This window comes from Anabrus simplex, chromosome 10 (genome assembly GCF_040414725.1).
Source record: "Anabrus simplex isolate iqAnaSimp1 chromosome 10, ASM4041472v1, whole genome shotgun sequence".
NCBI lineage: Eukaryota > Metazoa > Arthropoda > Insecta > Orthoptera > Tettigoniidae > Anabrus > Anabrus simplex.
Window position 1 is genome coordinate 72,166,719 of NC_090274.1, and position 19,726 is coordinate 72,186,444.

The 19,726-nt window shown below is 39.5% G+C and overlaps 1 protein-coding gene across 1 annotated transcript in view; it reads left to right on the plus strand.

Moving 5' to 3' along the window:
* AGO1 (protein argonaute-2) overlaps positions 1 to 19,726 on the plus strand; it is a 327,978-nt gene that overhangs the window by 204,078 nt on the left and 104,174 nt on the right. The window contains exon 13 of the mRNA XM_067155023.2: positions 6,339 to 6,505. Within this exon, the coding sequence (XP_067011124.1) occupies positions 6,339 to 6,505 (167 nt within the window). The remainder of the gene's footprint in view (positions 1 to 6,338; positions 6,506 to 19,726) is intronic.

Sequence of the window (19,726 nt, forward strand, 5' to 3'; positions counted from 1 at the left end):
ATTGCAAAGGAAATAATTCTGCTGAACAGGAAATTTCTATGAGGTATGACAAAGAACCTGATATTTTATTCACTGAAATTGTGAATGCAGTCAATCATTTGAAGAAAAATAAAGACCCAGGTATGGGTGATATTTCGGGAGAAATGCTGATGGGGGAGGAGGTCATGCGTGTTTTACATTCGGTATGTAATATGGTGCGGAAAACTGGTGAATGGCCCAAGGACTGGACAACATCAGTACTAATCCCTCTTCACAAAAAGGGGTCTATAAGGGATTGTTCCAATTATCGTACTATTGCGTTAATATCCCATGCTAGCAAAGTTCTGCTCTACATAATAAATCCAACGTCTAAAACCATTCCTGCAACCTCAGATATCCGCAGAACGAGCAGGCTTCGTTGCAGGTAAATGAACAGGAGAGTCTTTCCTGAACACGAGACAGATGATTGCGAAATGTTGCGAGTTTTGTGTTCCTGAACCTGTTTGCTTCCTGGACTACAAAAAGGCTTTTGATTGTGTTATGTGGGACAAGTTGTGGCAGGGGTACCACTGCATTTAATATCATTACTGAAAAGCCTGTATAAAAACCACGCAGCAACCATAAAGGTGGATGGTGTTCTCTCAGGCATTTTCAATGTGACAAATGGAGTAAGGCAAAGTTGTATATTATCACCTCAACTCTACAACATCTATGCAGTGTGTGTCATCAAAAGAGCTCTCAATGGCTGGAATGGTGGATTTTGATGGCAGGAAAATTAATAACCTGCGCGTTGCAGATGACACTTCCCTCCGCTGATAGTGAAGAGGAACTTCATGACCTGCTTACAAGGGTGAAGAACACTAGTCTTTAGTATGGTCTAGAGATAAACATCAAAAAGACCAAACTTTTTTTTTGCTAGGGGCTTTACGTCGCACCGACATAGATAGGTCTTATGGCGACGATGGGATAGGAAAGGCCTAGGAGTTGGAACGAAGCGGCCGTGGCCTTAATTAAGGTACAGCCCCAGCATTTGCCTGGTGTGAAAATGGGAAACCACGGAAAACCATCTTCAGGGCTGCCGATAGTGGGACTTGAACCTACTATCTCCCGGATGCAAGCTCACAGTCGCGCGCCTCTACGCGCACGGCCAACTCGCCCGGTAAAAAGACCAGACTAATGGTAGTTGATCGGCAAGGTCAAATCCAACTTATGGGATGCCTAAAGGACCTGAATATAGTTAAGGAATTTGTATGCTTGGGGTCTGTCATCAATGATACGGGAAGCTGTGATAAAGAGGTAAAAAGATGTATTGTCTTAGGTCATGCTGCAATGGTTAAACTTACTAAGGTCGGGCAGAATCGGGCAATATCAAAAACCACGAAGATGCGCTTGGTAGAATCACTAGTGTTCTCAGTTTTTTTTTTTTTTTTTTTTTTTTTTTTTTTTTTTTTTTTTTTTTTTTTTTTTTTTTTTTTTTTTCCTTTCGGCTGTGAGACCTGGACCGTGAATCCTAAAGACAAAAACCGCATTGATACCTTTGAGATGTGGTGTTGGCGGAGAATGCTACGTGTACCCTGGACAGAAAGAAGAACTAATGTTTCCATTCTGGACGAACTCTGCATCAAGAAACGCCTATCTTCCCATGTGAGTGAGCGTTACCTCCAGTTCCTTGGCCACATTTTCAGATGAGGCAGAGAGAACTCGGAAAAGGTAGTTTTACAAGACAAAATTGAAGGCAGTAGACCACGAGGAAAAACAGCAAGCAGATGGATAGATCAGGCGAAGAAGATCACTGGGCTACCACTTCAGATCATATTAACGAAATGTGAAAACCGTTCGGGATGGAGACATCTTGTCAAGGTTGCAACACGGAAATGATGGAGTTATGAGGTCACGACACTCAGTAATGAGTACAACGACTAATAATGAATACAGCATTGGCGCAATTAGTGCTATTGGCAGAATATAGAACAATGTATCTATGGATAGCAGGATTCTTCAGTTTTTCTACTGGTATGTCAGATTTCACGAACACGGTAGTAGTGTCCAAAATAAACTCTTCTTCTGAATCCTTCACACGACTAGCACTTTGATAATGTTTCTTTCATTGTAGCCACTCTAGGAACACTGACTTCAGGATGCAAAGTGTCTCAGCGTTTCGAATGTTTCTCCAATTTGCAGTGTGTGTCTTAAGCTTCTTTCCTACGATAATCAAACCAACAGTCACAATATTTGCACAAAAGAATGCTATAAGAAATTATAAATCCTTCATTCATGTATTTTATTAAGCCTGTCCGCGGCAGAAACTCTTAAGTCGGCATTTTTAAACCCAATTTTGCTATGCCCTGTAACAACCCTGTTATCACATAGTTGATTCTAGTTACACGCCATTATAAAGTTTTAACCACACGCAAAATGTATTTCTGAACTTTCATAATATTTAAATCACCTTGCATCTCGTCTTCGCTTACTGATAAATTCAGAGCTACCACGACGAAAACGTGGTCGCCAACTGATTCGTGCAAGTAATTCACCACCGTCAATGATAATGCATAATTTGCATACTTTTCCATACCTGCCAAGTATTCCGGTTTTTACGTAAAATGTACAGATTTTGAGTGTGTTTTACGGTAGTACAGAATGAACAACGTTATTGTATGGATTTTGAATATCCGCGCTCGGTTTCGCTTCTGCGGTCAAATCGGATTTGTTGACTGTCGATAGTAGCTGGTAATACGAGATGCAGTGTTCGAAATTCGACCGGTAAATGTATCAATAATCACATTATCGATTATCAACGTGCTTTTGTCATCTGTTCGACCTCAACTGCTACTTCATTCAGTCAGATGTTCCCAAACAAGTAGCAGGCTGCGATTTTGAAGAAAAGAAATCCGTGAAAAGTAACAGGCTGTGAATTTATATAAAACAACTTCAGTAACTATGTCGAGCTTCGCAGCAGCCGAAGGGCTCTGTGTGTGTGTGTGTGTGTGTGTGTGTGCGTGCGTGCGTGTGTCACATAGTTCTGAAACTCGTGGAATTGTGTGACGAATTTCTAAGCGATTTAGTAATGCGCGTAATGAGTTCAACTAAGAAACGATATTATCAGTCTTTTCGTGAGGCATATTCTGCTTAATTTCCTTGCTTTATACGATCACGGAAAGTGTTCCCAATGTAAAGTGAAAACAGATGAGCACTCGTCAAGATGTAACTTCGTGTATTTAATTTCAGGGTTGATCATAACATATACAGTAAAACCTTGATGCATCGTTTTTCAGGGGGCAGGGGGAAAATGACGACGGATGTGGGGAAAACTATAAATGCGGGCAACATAAAAATAGGGGGGGGGGGGGGGGGGAATAATAAAATACGGGTACCGGTACTGTATTGGAACATTATTATTATTATTATTATTATTATTATTATTATTATTATAAGAACAATAATGTATTGGTAACAGTGGGTTGTTTTCAATTTTCTTCCATGTGTTCAGCAATGACTGAGATCTTCTTAGGGGTAGGGGTGGAATATTACTTAGAACTGATAGCCAGTGCGTGTTAGATTGAATACATCCTGTGATGAGGCGCATTGCTTGATTGAGCTGCGTGACAATTATTTTGGTGTGAGCACTGTTTAACCCTGTAGAACAACAGTATTCTGCAGCTGAGTACGAAAGAGCCAGAGCTGTAGATCTAAGGACTGATGCATTGGTACCCCAGGTGGTCCTTGTTAACTTTTGTAATATGTTGTTCCGGGTTTTAATTTTAGCTGCTACATTCTTGAGATGCATTTTGTATGTCAGTGATCTGTCCAGGGTCACCCCTAGGTATTTAGGGTTACTGCAGTATTGGAGAATCTCATCTCTGAAACAGACTGTAGGATTGTAATTTGCATGTTTGTTCCGTAGATGGAAAGTTGATACAACTGTCTTTTGAGGATTCGGTCAAAGAGAATTATGTTTGAAGTATTCATCCGATATCTTCAGATCTGCTATTAATGTTGCTTCAGGGAAGCTTTGATCCTGGGCTATCAAGGCAATATCATCAGCGTAAATAAATTTCTTAGACTTGGTATTTGGAAGATTGTATGTGTACAAATTAAAAAGAAGTGGAGCCAGCACAGAGCCCTGTGTGAGCCCATCATTTATTTTGTGCACCCTACTTATAGAGTTTTCTGAAAACACTTGGAAATACCTATTGCTCAGCATATTGCCTATTAGAGTGGTTAGTTTCCGACAAGGGATGACGCTAATGAATTTGAGTAGCAGTTTGTCATGCCAGACGGTATCATAAGCAGCAGTTAGATCTAAGGAGACACCCATGTTTATCAGCTTCTTCTCAAAGCCATTTTCGATATCAGTTGCTACTTTTAGCACCTGTTCCTCACATCCTCTTCCTGGTCTAAATCCAGCTTGTTCTATGGAAAACAATTTCACTTCAGCATTGGATATTTTGTCTCACTACTATGAGACCAATAATCTCAAACCAAACCCATCAGAAACTCAAGTATGTGCTTTCCATCTGAAGAACAAACAAGCCTCAAGGAAGCTGCAAGTGAAGTGGAAGCACAAAGTTCTAGAACATAATTACACACCAAAATACTTGGATGTTACTTTGGATCGTTGTTTAACTTACATGGAGCACTGTTCAAACATCAAGGCAAAGATCTCCTCTCGTAACTCCCTGTTCCGTAAAATGACAGGTTCAAAGTGGGGCGCCCACCCTCATACGGTAAGGACAACGGCCTTAGCACTTTGTTACTCAGCAGGGGAGTATGCTAGTCCCGTTTGGTATAAATCCACACATGCCAGAAATGTTGATGTCGCCCTGAATGAAACATGCAGACATATTACAGGATGTCTGAAACCAACACCAACAGAAAATTGTACTCCCTTGCAGGAATAGCCCCTCCCGAGATGAGACGCAAAGTAGGTGCAAATGTGGAGAGGTTAAGGTCTTCTACCAGCTCAGCCCACCCGCTACATGGACACAAACTACCACCAACTCGATTGAAGTCCCGGAACAGTTTTATGCCCTCCTCATCCCACGCTAGTGCAAATGCAAGGAAGACCAGACTTCTACTCTGGAATCAGAAGATCCCTTTTCATCCAGAACGCTTAAAATTGCTCTGGTCATGAAGAAACCTTCACTACATGGAAGGCACTGAACAGACTAAGAGCAGGCGTTGGAAGATCAGAGGACAATATGAAGAAATGGGGCCTCTGAAGGGCAATCAGACCCTATGTGAATGTGGCGTGGTATAAACGACAAGGCACCTTATCAATTGCCCTCTATGCCCTGTTAAATGCACAGAACTTGATCTGGCACAGGCCAGTATCAGTGCTGTTAACGTGGCCAAATTCTGGTCCGATATTTTATAAATAACTGTTTAATTTAATATTGTAATTTCATACATTTTATCTAATTTGCATCTGTAACCTATATTGTGCTACTGACACAAATAAATAAATAAATAAATAAATAAATAAATAAATAATTTCTTTGTTCTCATTAGCTAATAAGTTTGTCATTCGTTGTGAATGTCTACATCTCAATATTTTTTAGAATTTAAGTTTTATGTTGTTGTGCTAACATTAAATTTGTATTGTGAATGGGGCCTAATGCCATCTTGTGGAGTTCTGTGACAGCAGAATATACAAGGCAGTCCTGATCTAACAGCAGTCACTGTAACTAGTGTTATTGTTGACTAGTTCCAGAGGATCCTCTGATGTTAATTTGTAGATTGTCAGCCTCAAGATCCCAAAATTGCAGCACAGGTTTAAATCCGACAACAGTACTATTTCCTAGGTTGTTGCAGTTATGTCAGTCTGGGTTGGCTCAATCAAAAAAAGCTGTCATGACATAAAGTGTTCAAAATTAAATTTAGAGAATTTTGTTTGAAATGTTTCTCAATAAAGGTGACAGTTTTCAGAATATCTACATGAAACCATATCGAAGTCCCCCTTTGACCCTTTCTTCCTGTGAAGGTTTTAATGCCAGTTAGCCTAGCATCTAAGTGTATACAATTGTAGAATATATACAGAGTTACTTAAATGTATACCCAGAGGTTTTTCATCTGATAGTTAACAAACTTGCGGACAAACAGACAGGCATTGAACCAGTAGTCTCTAAGGTTTTGATATGCCATGCAAAAGGGTTTTAGGCCAACAAAATATACAACAAAACACGAATTTTGTTGATAGAGATGACAAGTATTTTATTATGAGGGACCGTTATTAATTTGTAGTACCATTCAGGTTCCCATACCCTCCTAGGAGTGCCTATTTTCTTCTTTGTCTTACTGTACTTTGCTGTACGTAATCTGATCGTTTGTGTTCAATTAATTGGTCTGTATTTGTTTAGCGGAAGTGAAAAGAGTTGGCGATACTGTACTTGGCATGGCAACACAGTGTGTACAAGCAAAAAATGTGAACAAGACATCGCCACAGACTTTGTCCAACTTGTGTTTAAAGATCAACGTGAAACTGGGTGGAATTAACAGCATCCTGGTTCCCAGCATAAGGCCCAAGGTATGTAGTTCAAAGAAGGGCATATGACAATCGTTGCAGACATCCAGCTATGTCATTCAAGAATTATTTTAGTGGATATTTCAATCTCTTGATGTCATTCATTCGCACACTCCCCTCCCAAAAATTCTTGGGTTATTGCATGAATAATTTAATATTCTAATGTGTTCATCAAACATGTTGCACCTGATTTCATCCTGGTACAAAGAGAACAGAATATTATTTCTTCACTACCAATTGTAACTGGAGGCAGGAATAAGTTCCACTATAGTTGGGGATGTGTGGGAACTGTTAAGGACCGTGCGGAAGAAGTTTTAAGTAAGAAAGATACTGACTGAAGGGTGACCAGGGATTTAAATGAGACTATGGAGTGAGTTCATGGTGAATTGGGTGGGAGATTTGTAGATCGTAATAGGTGGGTACGGGGTAGGTGTCTGGGCAGTGCTACATATAGTTTATTTAGAGGGGGTTACAGGGAGGTAATTGAGAGAAGCGGTGAGTTAGGGAGCTGTGATGGGAGTACATGGAGCTGGAAGTAAAATAAAGATGACAAAGTTGTTGGTAGGAGTATTGTAAGAAAGTAATTTATTAAATATATATTTGCCAAAAAAGGAATATTGTTATTGGAGTTTAATCGTGGCTAAGGAGTGATATGGATGTGGAAATTTTCTTTCAAAACTGGAGTGTTTATCATAGGAACAGGGTAGATTCAATGGGGCAGGCAGGATAACAGGCAACTTGATACTTTTGGGGTATGCAGTCCTGGAAGGGGTTAGCCAAATTATTTGACATGTTAATCAGCTCTGTGTTTTGGGGGGGGGGGGGGACCGACACAGAAAGAAACGCAATTCTAGGGGATGATCTCAGTTTACCAAATGTTAACTAGGAAGATAATGCGAATGACAGGAAGCATGACTGACAAATGGTAAGTAAATTTGGGTAGGCCGGAAAGTGATGGAACCGACTGGAGGGAAAATATCCTAGATGTGGTGACGATAAGACCAGCTAAACTGTATAGAGAAACTGAAGCAACAGATGGCATTAGTGATCACAAAGCTATTCTTATCATAGTTTAAAATAAATGCAATAGAAAGGAAGGTTATATAAAAGTAGGACTATTTAGCAGTACCATAAGGTTGATAAGACAGGGATCATCATTGGTTCTCATATTTTTGTATGAATGGTACACTGCTTTACCATTGCCTGCATCTTTACATAACTTTTTAATGGGACAGGCCTACAGTATATGGAAGCCTTATTACTTAACGGCACCCACAAATGACCTGTCAAAGATCTGCTATTGCTGCACTATAGACTTATTTTAACTTCAGTTGTACCACACTGATTTAAGACATCTTATCAAAAGAACAGTTATTGGCATTACCTTCAGTTTGTTGTGTTGAGTGGTAAAAATAAGTTAAGTGATTATTTGTTGCGTAACAGCCTACTTGTGGACTAATAGGGTAATCGTGATAATTTCATTAGCACGGTACGGTATCTGTCTTGTGATAGCCTAGCTATGGATAAGAAAAGGGTCGTGAAACCACTCACTAATGAAGAAAAAATTAAAATTCTTCAAGAAGTAGGTACGAATCCACATCTTAAGCGCTTAGTGTAGGCTTGAATGTTAAAACTAGCACCTTCTACTTTGAACACTGTTGTGGGCAACCGAGACAAAATGGAAAATGCGTATAAGCAAAATAGAAACAGAAAAAAGAAAACGAGTGCGCACCGGAAATTTCCGAAGTTGGAAAGAATGATTTTGAATAAATAAATTTCTAACTTCTGAATGAAATGCGAAATAGGCTACAAGCACAATCAAGCACACTGGGTTATTCAACAATCTCAGTGATAACAAAGACCTTTCCATAGAACAAAGAACATAGAACAAAAAATAAACCAGTTTTTCCTTTGAGAAAATCAATCTTGGTCATGACCATCCACCAACGGCTGCACGGTTGCCAAGTTATACTTCCGTTACATATTTTGTGGCAGTAACTTCCGTGATGCATAATGTCGGATGATTCCCAGCCATAAGTCATGTATGTCAACAGGGGAGCTTTGAAAGAAAAAATAAAAGCGTGAAAACTGAATTCAGCGCTCCTGGCCGCTGTGGAATCTATTACTGTGCTTTAACTTAGAACTGTCCTGTCTTGTTCTAGTGTAAAGTCTTTGCTGCCAATCAGTGGCGCAAAACTCAACTTTACCTTAGCTAACAGCTTGTCCCTCGAAGGCGCAATATACTCGATTCTCGAGAATTCGCGGTCATTTCCTCTTATCGCGAAACTTTCTCCGACCGACCCATGGCAAGGGCTCTTATCTCTGTTGGAAATCACATTCCCTACACAAGGGATGACAACATTTTCAGGTCAGGTGGATATTTGATCGTTCTAAGCGTTAAAGGCGAAAAATCATGATGTGTTAAGTGAGGTATTTTTTTATAGAGATTTAATACGATAGGCGTCGGGACTTCAAAATTACGACGTGCTAATCGGGAAAGCATGTTAATGAGGAACCTTCTAACGAGGTTTCACTGTATATATGAGTAAAGGAACTGGAATCACGGGTGAGGCTTGTCTACAGGTGTTGTTATACTGTACAGAGTATTTAATAAGATTGGAATTATGAGCGACTGCAAAAAAACCTCAACAATGTTGTGAGATGGACAGCAGACAGTGATATCATGGTAAAAGGTGAGAAAAGTCAGATTGTAAGTTTCACCTGGAGGAGAAGTCTGCTCAGGTTTAATTACTGTGTTCATGGGATGAAAGTAAGTAAGGGATCAATATTGTAGAGATGCATGGTGGTGTTTGTCCTTTTGTGTTTTCTTTCTATTTCTCCCACTTCCCTACTGATCTGTTGTCATGTATTTTCCTATTGCGTGTTCCTTTTATTGTTCTGGTCTTTCTATGTATGGTATAAATTGCACATGTTTGTTTCTTTCCATTACCTGCTCTTGGAATCACTGTACTAGGTGTATATGTGTGATCCTTTATTTAGGAAACTGACCTTCAGCAGTTTTTCCATAAGACACAGGATTGTAAATATTGTATAAATCTTGGAATACAAATGGTTCCTTACAAGAAGCACAAACCCATGCACAGCAATACTGTCATAAGATATATTTTTTAATAACTGTAATAGCTTCCTCTGCGAACCATGTGACCTTGCCGCGATGGGGAGGCTTGCGTGTCCCAATGATGCAGATAGCCGAGCCGCAGGTGCAACCATATCGGATGGGTATCTGTTGAGAGACCAGACTAACGAATGGTTCATCGAAAGGGGGGTAGCAGCCTTTCGGTAGTTGCAAGGGCGGCAGTCTAGATGATTGACTGATACGGCCTTGTAATAATACTCAACATGGCTTAGCTGTGTTGATACTGCTACACGGCTGAAAGCAACGGGAAACTACAGCCGTAGCTACCTCCCGAGGACATGCAGCTCTCTCTGTATGAATGATGTACTGATGATGGCTTCCTCCCGGGTAAAATATTCCGGAGATAAACTAGTCCCCCATTTGGATCTCCGAGTAGGGACTACACGAGAGGGGGCGATCATCAGGAAGATGGATACTGACATTCTGCGAGTCGGAGCGTGGAATGTTAGAAGTTTGAATTGTTGTGGTAGGTTAGAGAATCTGAAAAGGGAGATGGATAGGCTAAAGTTAGATGTAGTTGGTATAAGTGAAGTACGTTGGCAGGAAGATCAGGATTTTTGGTCAGGCGACTATCGAATAATCAACACGAAATCAAACAGGGGAAATGTAGGAGTTGGTTTAATAATGAATAAGAAAATAGGGCAGCGGGTAAGCTACTACGACCAGCATAGTGAAAGAATTATTATCGTCAAGATAGACACCAAACCAATGCCCACCACAATAGTGCAGGTCTATATGCCTACTAGTTCAGCAGATGATGAAAAATTGAAAGAATATATGAGGAGATTTAATACAATATGTAAAAGGTGATGAGAATCTAATTGTGATGGGAGACTGGAATGCAGTGGTAGGCCAAGGAAGAGAAGGTAGTACAGTAGGAGAATTTGGATTGGGACAAAGGAACGAAAGAGGAAGTCGGCTGGTTGAATTCTGCACTGATCATAATTTAGTCCTTGCCAATACTTGGTTCAAACACCACAAACGACAGTTTTATACGTGGACGAGACCTGGAGACACTGGAAGGTATCAAATAGACTTCATTATGATTAGGCAGAGATTCAGAAACCAGGTGTTGGATTGCAAAACTTTCCCAGGAGCAGACGTGGACTCTGACCAGAACTTGTTGGTCATGAAATGCCATCTGAAATTGAAGAAATTGAAGAAAGGAAAGAATGCAAAAAGATGGGATCTAGACAAGTTGAAAGAAAAGAGTGTGAGGGATTGTTTCAAGGAACATGTTGCACAAGGACTAAGTGAAAAGGCTGAAGGAAACACTATAGAGGAAGAGTGGAGAGTCATGAAAAATGAAGTCAGTAGGGCTGCTGAAGAAATGTCAGGAAGGAAGAAAAGATCAACTAAGAATCAGTGGATAACTCAGGAGATACTAGACCTGATTGATGAACGACGAAAATACAAGAATGCTAGAAATGAAGAGGACAGAAAAGAATACAGGCCACTAAAGAATCAAGTGGATAGAAAGTGCAAGGCAGCTAAGGAAGAATGGCTGAAGGAGAAGTGCAAGGATGTCGAAGGCTGTATGGTCCTGGGAAAGGTAGATGCTGCATACAGGAAAATCAAGGAAATCTTTGGAGAAAGGAAATCTAGGTGCAGGAATATTAAGAGCTCAGATGGAAAGCCACTTCTAGGGAAAGAAGACAAAGCAGAAAGATGGCAGGAGCATATCCAACAGTTGTATCAAGGTAAAGATGTAGATAATTTGGTTCTGGAACATGAAGAGGCTGTTGATGCTGATGAAATGGGAGACCCAATTTTGAGGTCAGAGTTTGACAGAGCTGTGAGTGACCTAAATAGGAATAAGGCACCTGGAATTGATGACATTCCCTCTGAATTACTGACTGCCTTAGGAGAAACCAGCATGGCAAGGTTATTTCATTTAGTGTGCAAGATGTATGAGACAGGAGAAGTCCCATCCGATTTTCGGCAGAATGTTGTTATACCTATTCCCAAGAAAGCTGGTGCTGACAGGTGTGAAAACTACCGTACCATTAGTTTAGTATCTCATGCCTGCAAAATTTTAACACGTATTATTTACAGAAGAATGGAAAAACAAGTGGAAGCTGAGTTGGGAGAAGATCAATTTGGCTTCAGAAGAAATGTAGGAACACGTGAAGCAATCCTGACTTTACGTCTGATCTTAGAGGATCGAATCAAGAAGGACAAGCCCACGTACATGGCATTCGTAGATCTAGAAAAGGCATTCGATAATGTTGATTGGACCAAGCTTTTTATGATTCTGAAGATGATAGGGATCAGATACCGAGAACGAAGAATTATCACAAAAATCAGTCTGCAGTGATAAGAATCGAGGGCTTTGAAAAAGAAGCAGCAATCCAGAAAGGAGTGAGGCAAGGCTGCAGTTTGTCCCCTCTCCTTTTCAGTGTTTACATAGAACAGGCAGTAAGGGAAATCAAAGAGAAATTTGGAAAGGGAATCACAGTCCAAGGAGAAGAAATCAAAACCTTGAGATTTGCCGATGATATTGTTATTTTATCTGAAACTGCAGATCTCGAGAAGTTGCTGAATGGTATGGACGAAGTCTTGGGTAAGGAGTACAAGATGAAAATAAATAAGTCCAAAACAAAAGTAATGGAGTGCAGTCGAACGAAGTCAGGTCGTGTAGGAAATATTAGATTAGGAAACGAAGTCTTAAAGGAAGTAGATGAATATTGTTACTTGGGTAGTAAAATAACTAACGATGGCAGAAGTAAGGAGGACATAAAATGCAGACTAGCACAAGCAAGGAAGAGCTTTCTTAAGAAAAGAAATTTGCTCACTTCAAACATTGATATCGAAATTAGAAAGATGTTTTTGAAGACTTTCGTGTGGAGCGTGGCATTGTATGGAAGTGAAACATGGACGATAACTAGCTCAGAAAGAAAGAGGATAGAAGCTTTTGAAATGTGGTGTTACAGAAGAATGCTGAAGGTGAGATGGATAGATCGAATCACGAATGAAGAGATACTGAATCGAATTGGTGAGAGGAGATCGATTTGGCTAAATTTGACAAGAAGAAGAGATAGAATGATAGGACACATCTTAAGACACCCAGGACTTGTTCAGTTAGTTTTTGAAGGAAGTGTAGGTGGTAAGAACGGTAGGGGTAGACCAAGGTATGAATATGACAAGCAGATTAGAGCAGATGTAGGATGCAATAGTTACGTAGAAATGAAAAGGTTAGCACAGGATAGGGTGGCATGGAGAGCTGCATCAAACCAGTCTATGGACTGATGACTCAAACAACACAACTGTAATAGAGATATTTCAATTTCCTTTTAATATGTTAGACACACACACACATTACTACACATCATTTGCACCAATCAATCTTCAAAATATCCACAGTTAGCACAGACACAGGCTTGGAGCCTCTTTGGCCAATTATCTATGATTACATGGACAGTATCAGTAGGGAAATCCTCCGTTGCTGTCCCCAAGGAAGGTTTCAAACTTTCAAGCATATGGTGTATTTTCTTGCAGACCATTGTCACCAACACTGACACACAGTTGAAGTTCAAGGGGTTCAGATCTGCACTTTCAGAAGGTCCCTGATCTGTGGAGATGATGTCTGGTACATTGGCCTGCAACCACTATTAAGTCATCCTTGCCTTATGAACTGCTGCAGAATCTTGCTGAAAGGTCCAGGGCTCATTTTTTAACATAGCGTGGCTCAAGTCTTACGTGAGGGTCCAGAACAGTTTCTACATACACTGTGGCATTTGTGTCCTACAAAAATGAAGCCTCATAACTTCCCTCCACCATTAAGCATTGACTCAAGAGGAGGGTTGGTGACTCCTCTGAACCTTGAAAACTCCCTCATGATCTTCTCAAAATTGCTCCATACACACTGATGTTTTCAAAGTTTTGCTCTCTTCAGGGGTAGAAACCTCGTTGGTGAAGAGAATTCTCTGATGCCCTCTGTTGGTGTATTGATTTTAGTTTCAGCTGCAGTTTAAAGAAATGTCCACCGGGCTGAATAGCTCGGACAGTAGAGCACTGGCCTTCTGAGCCCAGCTTGGCGGGTTGCATTCTGGCTCAGTCTGCGGATATTTGAAGGTGCTCAAATATGTCAGCCTTATGTCAGTAGATTTACTGGCACATAAAAGAACTCCTATGGGAGAAAATTCTGGCTCCTCAGCATCTCGGGGAACCATTTGAGTAGTTCGTGAGACGTAAAAACCAATAATATCCGTTGCTCTGCCAATAAGCTGTAAGCACAAGGTCTTCAGAAAGTACCCGCTACCGATCGTGGTAAAATGTTGAGTTCCTGTGTCATCTTCTTCCAGACGAGATTTTGCTGGATACGGACCACTACTGTTCCCACACTCGTGAGGTCGACCAACCTTCATGCGGTCTTTCACGTTGCCTGTCTCAGTAAATCGTTGGATTGTCCTGTAGACAAAACTTTTGCTGATTTTCAGCAGTTTCATTGTTTGGAAAATGTCGGCAGGTGACTTCCCAATCATGTGCAAGGCAATTACTGTCTCCCATTTTTAAATATTTATCTCACTCCATGCTTAATCCAAGAGATAATCTTCACAGGGGAATCACATAAATGGGGTTGTAAATACAGGTTACAGATCTCTCTATATGGTTAAGTATGTTCAGTCGTCAGCCCTAAGGCTGATTGGATCTTCAACAGCTCCGCCATCAGCTGTCATAGATTGCCTAGGCATCACTGAAGAGGCGTACTAGGGAAATGAGGAGTGAGGTAGTTTCTCGTTGCTTTCCTCGCCGAATTACATATCTGTCTGCCAAGCCCACTTCATATGGTTATGCGGGTATTAAGTGGTTGTAGTAAGAATGTAAAGGAGAGTGCATTTAAGTGATATTAGTCTGTTGGATAGTTGGCTTTGCAGTTAGGGTCGTGTAGCTGTGAGTGTGCATTCGGGAAAGGGTGGATTTGAATCCCACTGACAGCATGTCCTAAAGATAGTTTTCAGTTTCCCATTTTCATATCAGACAAATGGTGGGACTATATATTAACACTTACCCTCTTGATGCCTTAAATGTTGTTCTTCACCCATGTGCTGGCTGATTTCCAGAATTCATGGCTACGTTCAGAATGGCACAAAATGAATGTGGTTTGAGTTACAAATAAATTGAAAAGTCTGTTCAATTTCTGAATCCTTGCACTGCAAGTTTAATAAATTTCAGATATGATCGAAAAAACTATATTGTAAAATATTCTGCAAAATTACACTTTTTTTTTCCAGGAAGAAAACGATATTAGCAAATTTTAAATTCAAATTTGCTTGCACTACACTGTTGAAACAAATCTCAAATCATTTAATTGATATAACACACTACTTTGAACTTAAAACCAAAAATATCACTTCTCGTAATGCACTACGGTATGGTAAATTTTGCAACAAGGGGTGACTCAAAGTCCAACGTCACAGTCACTACACTGATATGAAGTGTCTTTTCTCTTGGCTTTGCAGATACAGTAGAAATCCGCTATAGCGAGTACGGCATATAACAGGAATCCCATTTTAACGGCAGTTTTGATCTGCCCCCTTCAGAATTCCTATATTAAACTGTGTATTGCCCTTCATTTACAGCGAGATCCCGATCACTGACGTGTCCGTTATTACGAGGGATTAAGTGTGTGCAATTTTTTCTGTTACCAATATTTATGCACTCAACGATTATACTGCATGCATTACACCTCAAGATATGGCAGAGTGCATCATTGATTTCAGAGGTTAGTTTTATATTTTTTCACGTCTGATTAAATTTTGGAAAGGCTATTATTATGTAAATTTACAACGAGAAGTTATCATTTCCCTACTGGTGCTTGAAGTATGTTTTCTTGATACATACAGTATGGTTAAGTTAGTTAGGTGACACTGTTTGAATAAGAAAACTGAAATGTTTGCCACAAAATGCAGTCAGTCATCTTCGGTATGGTATTGTTTTCTTGCTGTGTGCACTTGTGAGCGCGCTCGTAGAAATTTGAAGGTGATGTTGGAGTCGATTAGTAATACCCATCAGCAGCTGTTCCGTAAAGAAAATCAGAAATGAAAGAGAACATGTTTTTATAATAAATACGTTGGGATGTGGCGACCCCACCACCCAGTGGGAAACCACTGCAATCAGCCACCCGAGTATTGGCGGGAAAACCATAACGTTTGAGGGATATGAATGAAATGCCTACTCCCAGTCCTGAACAACTAGGATGAATCACCTTCCCAGATCACATCTGGGATTTTAACTCCTGATTATGGTCAGAACATTGATCAATGATCAGACAATCAACTTATGATGGAGAGTCTTCTAATAAAAGAATTCTCTGGCTTGGACATCCAACATTCTAGACCCGAGCAAGGACACCATTCGGATACGGTGGGTTGTCACATAGAAGATCATGGCGAGTCGGAGCGCATGAAAGCCCAACAGACGGAACCACGGATACAGACACAGACTTAAATTCAGTAAACCAGGAAAATTCTCTGTCTTTGCAACATCAAACATCAATTCAATAATGAAATTTGGGATATTGAAACACTTAACTGATGTCATGGATCAACACAGGATTCTAATCACAGCCCTACAAGAACTTCGGAGCACAGATCAGAACCCATTTGAATCTGGGGGATATCATCTTTACAAAGGACCTCCAGGAAAGAGAATAATGAAAAATGTTCCACATTTGGAATGAGATTCCTGGTTCATACTACCATGTTAGATTCAGTGGAGGACTTTTCAAGAACTGGAACCTTAACGATTAGAGTAGAGAACAAAATATATACACTGATTAATGTCCATGCGCCAACAAATGAAAAAAACAGGACAAATAAAGAGGAAACTGAAACGTTTTGGGAAGAGCTTGACCAACTGATTTCAAATATCTCTGACAACCACGTTAAAATTATGCTTGGAGACTTCAACGCGAAAATTGGACAAGAGAGAAAATCTTGCACAGTGGTAGGTAAATGACCAGCACACAAATTGACAAATAGAAATGGTCAACGATTAATTGAGCTTTGCACAGACCGTGGACTTATTCTTGAAACCAGAAGATTTAAGAGAAAACCACACAAATTAATTACCTGGAAATGCCCTAATGTTAAACTGGGTGAGTTTCCGATAGAACACGTAGCAATGAATAAAAAATACCATAGAGAAATTTATAATGTCAAAGTCCTTCGTGGGGTGGACATCGATTCTGATTATTATATTTCAAAGATTAAAAACAAGTTAATCCCAAGAAAACATCACAAAACGTCTAAATTCACTAGGAGGAGGAAATATGACCCCAGCTACTTAATAAATGCTGTGTCTACAGAGAGATCCAAAACACCTTTAAGCGACAAACTGGAAACGATTATTGATAAACTAAAAAATATTGCCGAAGAAATTGCTCCTATGAAAAGGAGAAAGAAACGCCTGGTGGATTGAGGAATGAGATATGGCAATACAGAAAAGAGACAAAGCATGGCTAAATGACCAACAAAAGAAAATGGCACAATTTCGAGATGAACCAACTATTGCTAGAAGACGGACGACCAAAGAACTTATAAGAATCAAAAGAGACCATCAAAAAGAAAACCTAGCTAACATGAATGAATCATTCAAACAACTTAAGGCAGAGACTATTACAGGACATTTAAACCATATCAATCAGGGTATACTCCACCTACACTCATGATGAGAAATAAACAAGGACAACTAGCACACAATAATCAGGAGAATACCAAAATTCTAGCTGATCATTTCAAAGAATTTCTAAATGCTGAAGACCCAAAAGAATACCCAGAATTTTCACCTGATCCAGAAAATAAAATACAACAGATTTCCATGAGGTACTTCAAGCGATTAATTGGCTCAAGAATTATAAAGCTGCAGGAGAAAATAAAGTGGTTGCAGAGCTGTGGAAGAATGCAAATAACCAAACACTTCAAAACCTACACAAACACATCATAGACATATGGAACTCTGAAAAACTGCTTGCAGAATAGAATACAGCTATAATTCATCCAATACACAAAAAGGGGGATAGACTGGATCCAAATAATTACCTAGGGATCTCTCTACTTGATATCACATATAAGATCCTGTCTAGAATTATCCTCACGAGAATTCAAGAACAGCTCGGCCAAGAACTTGGAGAGTATCAGGGGGGGATTTCGACCTGGAAGAAGTTGTCCTGACCAAATCATTAGTCTTAAGTGGATTATGAACCATCAAAGAATGAGAAACAAAAAGCTAGTTATCACTTTTGTTGACTTTCAAGAAAGCATATGACAGTATTCATCGTGAGTCATTACTTAAAATCCTTAAAGAATTTGGGTTACATCAGAAACTCGTTAATCTTGTTGGTGTTACCCTCAAGAGCACTAGAGCAAAAGTTAAATTCCGAGGAGAGTTGTCTAAATCGTTTGAAATCCGGACTGGACTTCGACAGGGGGATGGTCTCTCACCAATACTGTTTAACTGTGCATGGGAGAAAGTCATGCGAGAATGGTCTAAGAAATGTCAGCCAAACATCAAGATTGGCAAAAATATCAGACTCAGTTGTCTAGCATTTGCAGATGACCTTGCGCTACTTGCAAGTAATGTGGAAGAGGCTAAACTCCAAATTGAAGGATTAGAACAAATAGCAGCAAAAATTGGATTACAAATCTCCTTTGAAAAGATGGAAATGATGCCATCCTTCAAAGTGGAAACATCACCTATCACACTGACTAATAACAAACAAATTAAGGTTGTTAATAAATTTAAATATCTTGGAGAGATTATAACTTGCAGCTTAAAAGAGAAAATGTCAGTTGAAAATAGAATTACCAAATTAAAACAAGCACAACACATTACTTGGCCAACCTACAAGAAGAAATCTCTTGATAAATTCAAAATTTAAACACTACAACTCCGTTATTAAACCTGAAGCAACCTATGCTAGTGAAACCTTATTCAATTTGAATACGAAATCAACTACAGATAAATTACAGAAAATAGACGAATCATTAGAACAATTCTAAACAAAAAACGCCAAGTAGATGGACAATGGCGATTACTACCTAATGAAGTTGTATACCAGGAGACTGAGTCTATAATTGATACAATGCGGAAAAGAAGGGTTGCTTTTTTCTGTCGCATATCACGACTACCAGAGACTAGGATAATCAAACTACTTTTGGAAAAGTAAAACTAAAAATCACTGGTTCAAAGAAGTCTAAGAAGATTTAAATGAATTAGGCTTTACAATTCAACAAATTGAAAACAGAGAAGAGAAGAGAAGAGGATCCTGAGTAATAACGACGTGAGACTTAAACTGAAGACCTATACGCGCAAACAGTACAACATAACTGACGAAGAACAGGCAGCCAGGTCAGAGAGAATGAAACATTTCTGGGAACAAAAGAAGAAACATCAACCAAATTTGTAACCAATATTCATAAGACTTCACTGTATATAGATTGATTTCAGTGCTCCAATGTGGGTGTAAAATAAATATTTTTTTAAAAATACTTAAATAACGTGGTCGATAGCAGTCATTAACTCGTTAGAAATAAAGGCTAAGTAAATGATCACTGATTTTTAACACTACACTGAAATTAAGTAAGAATACAATACACCTCGCAATATGACAGAGCGCATCATTAATTTCTGAGGTTAGTTTATATTTTCTCGTGTCCGGTTAAATTTCAGTAAGGCTATTCACATCTAAATTAAAAACAAGAAAGTTATCACTTTTCTACTGCCACTTGATATATGTTTTCGTGATATATATATAGTACGGTTAAGTTAGGTTAGGTGACGCTGTTTGAATAAGAAAACAAGCGTTTGCCACAAAATGCGATCTTCGGTATTGTTTTCTCGCTATGTGCACTTGGAAGCTCTCTCGTAGACATGCAGAGTCGATTAGTAATACCCATCAACTGCTGTTCCGTAAAGAAAATGAGAAATAAATGAGGAGATGATGTTTTCATAACAAATACTTAAATAACGTGGTCGATAGCTGTTGTTAACTCGTTAGAAATAAAGGCTAAATAAACGATCGCTTAATTTTAATATTCTACACCGAAATTAAGTGGGAATGCGAT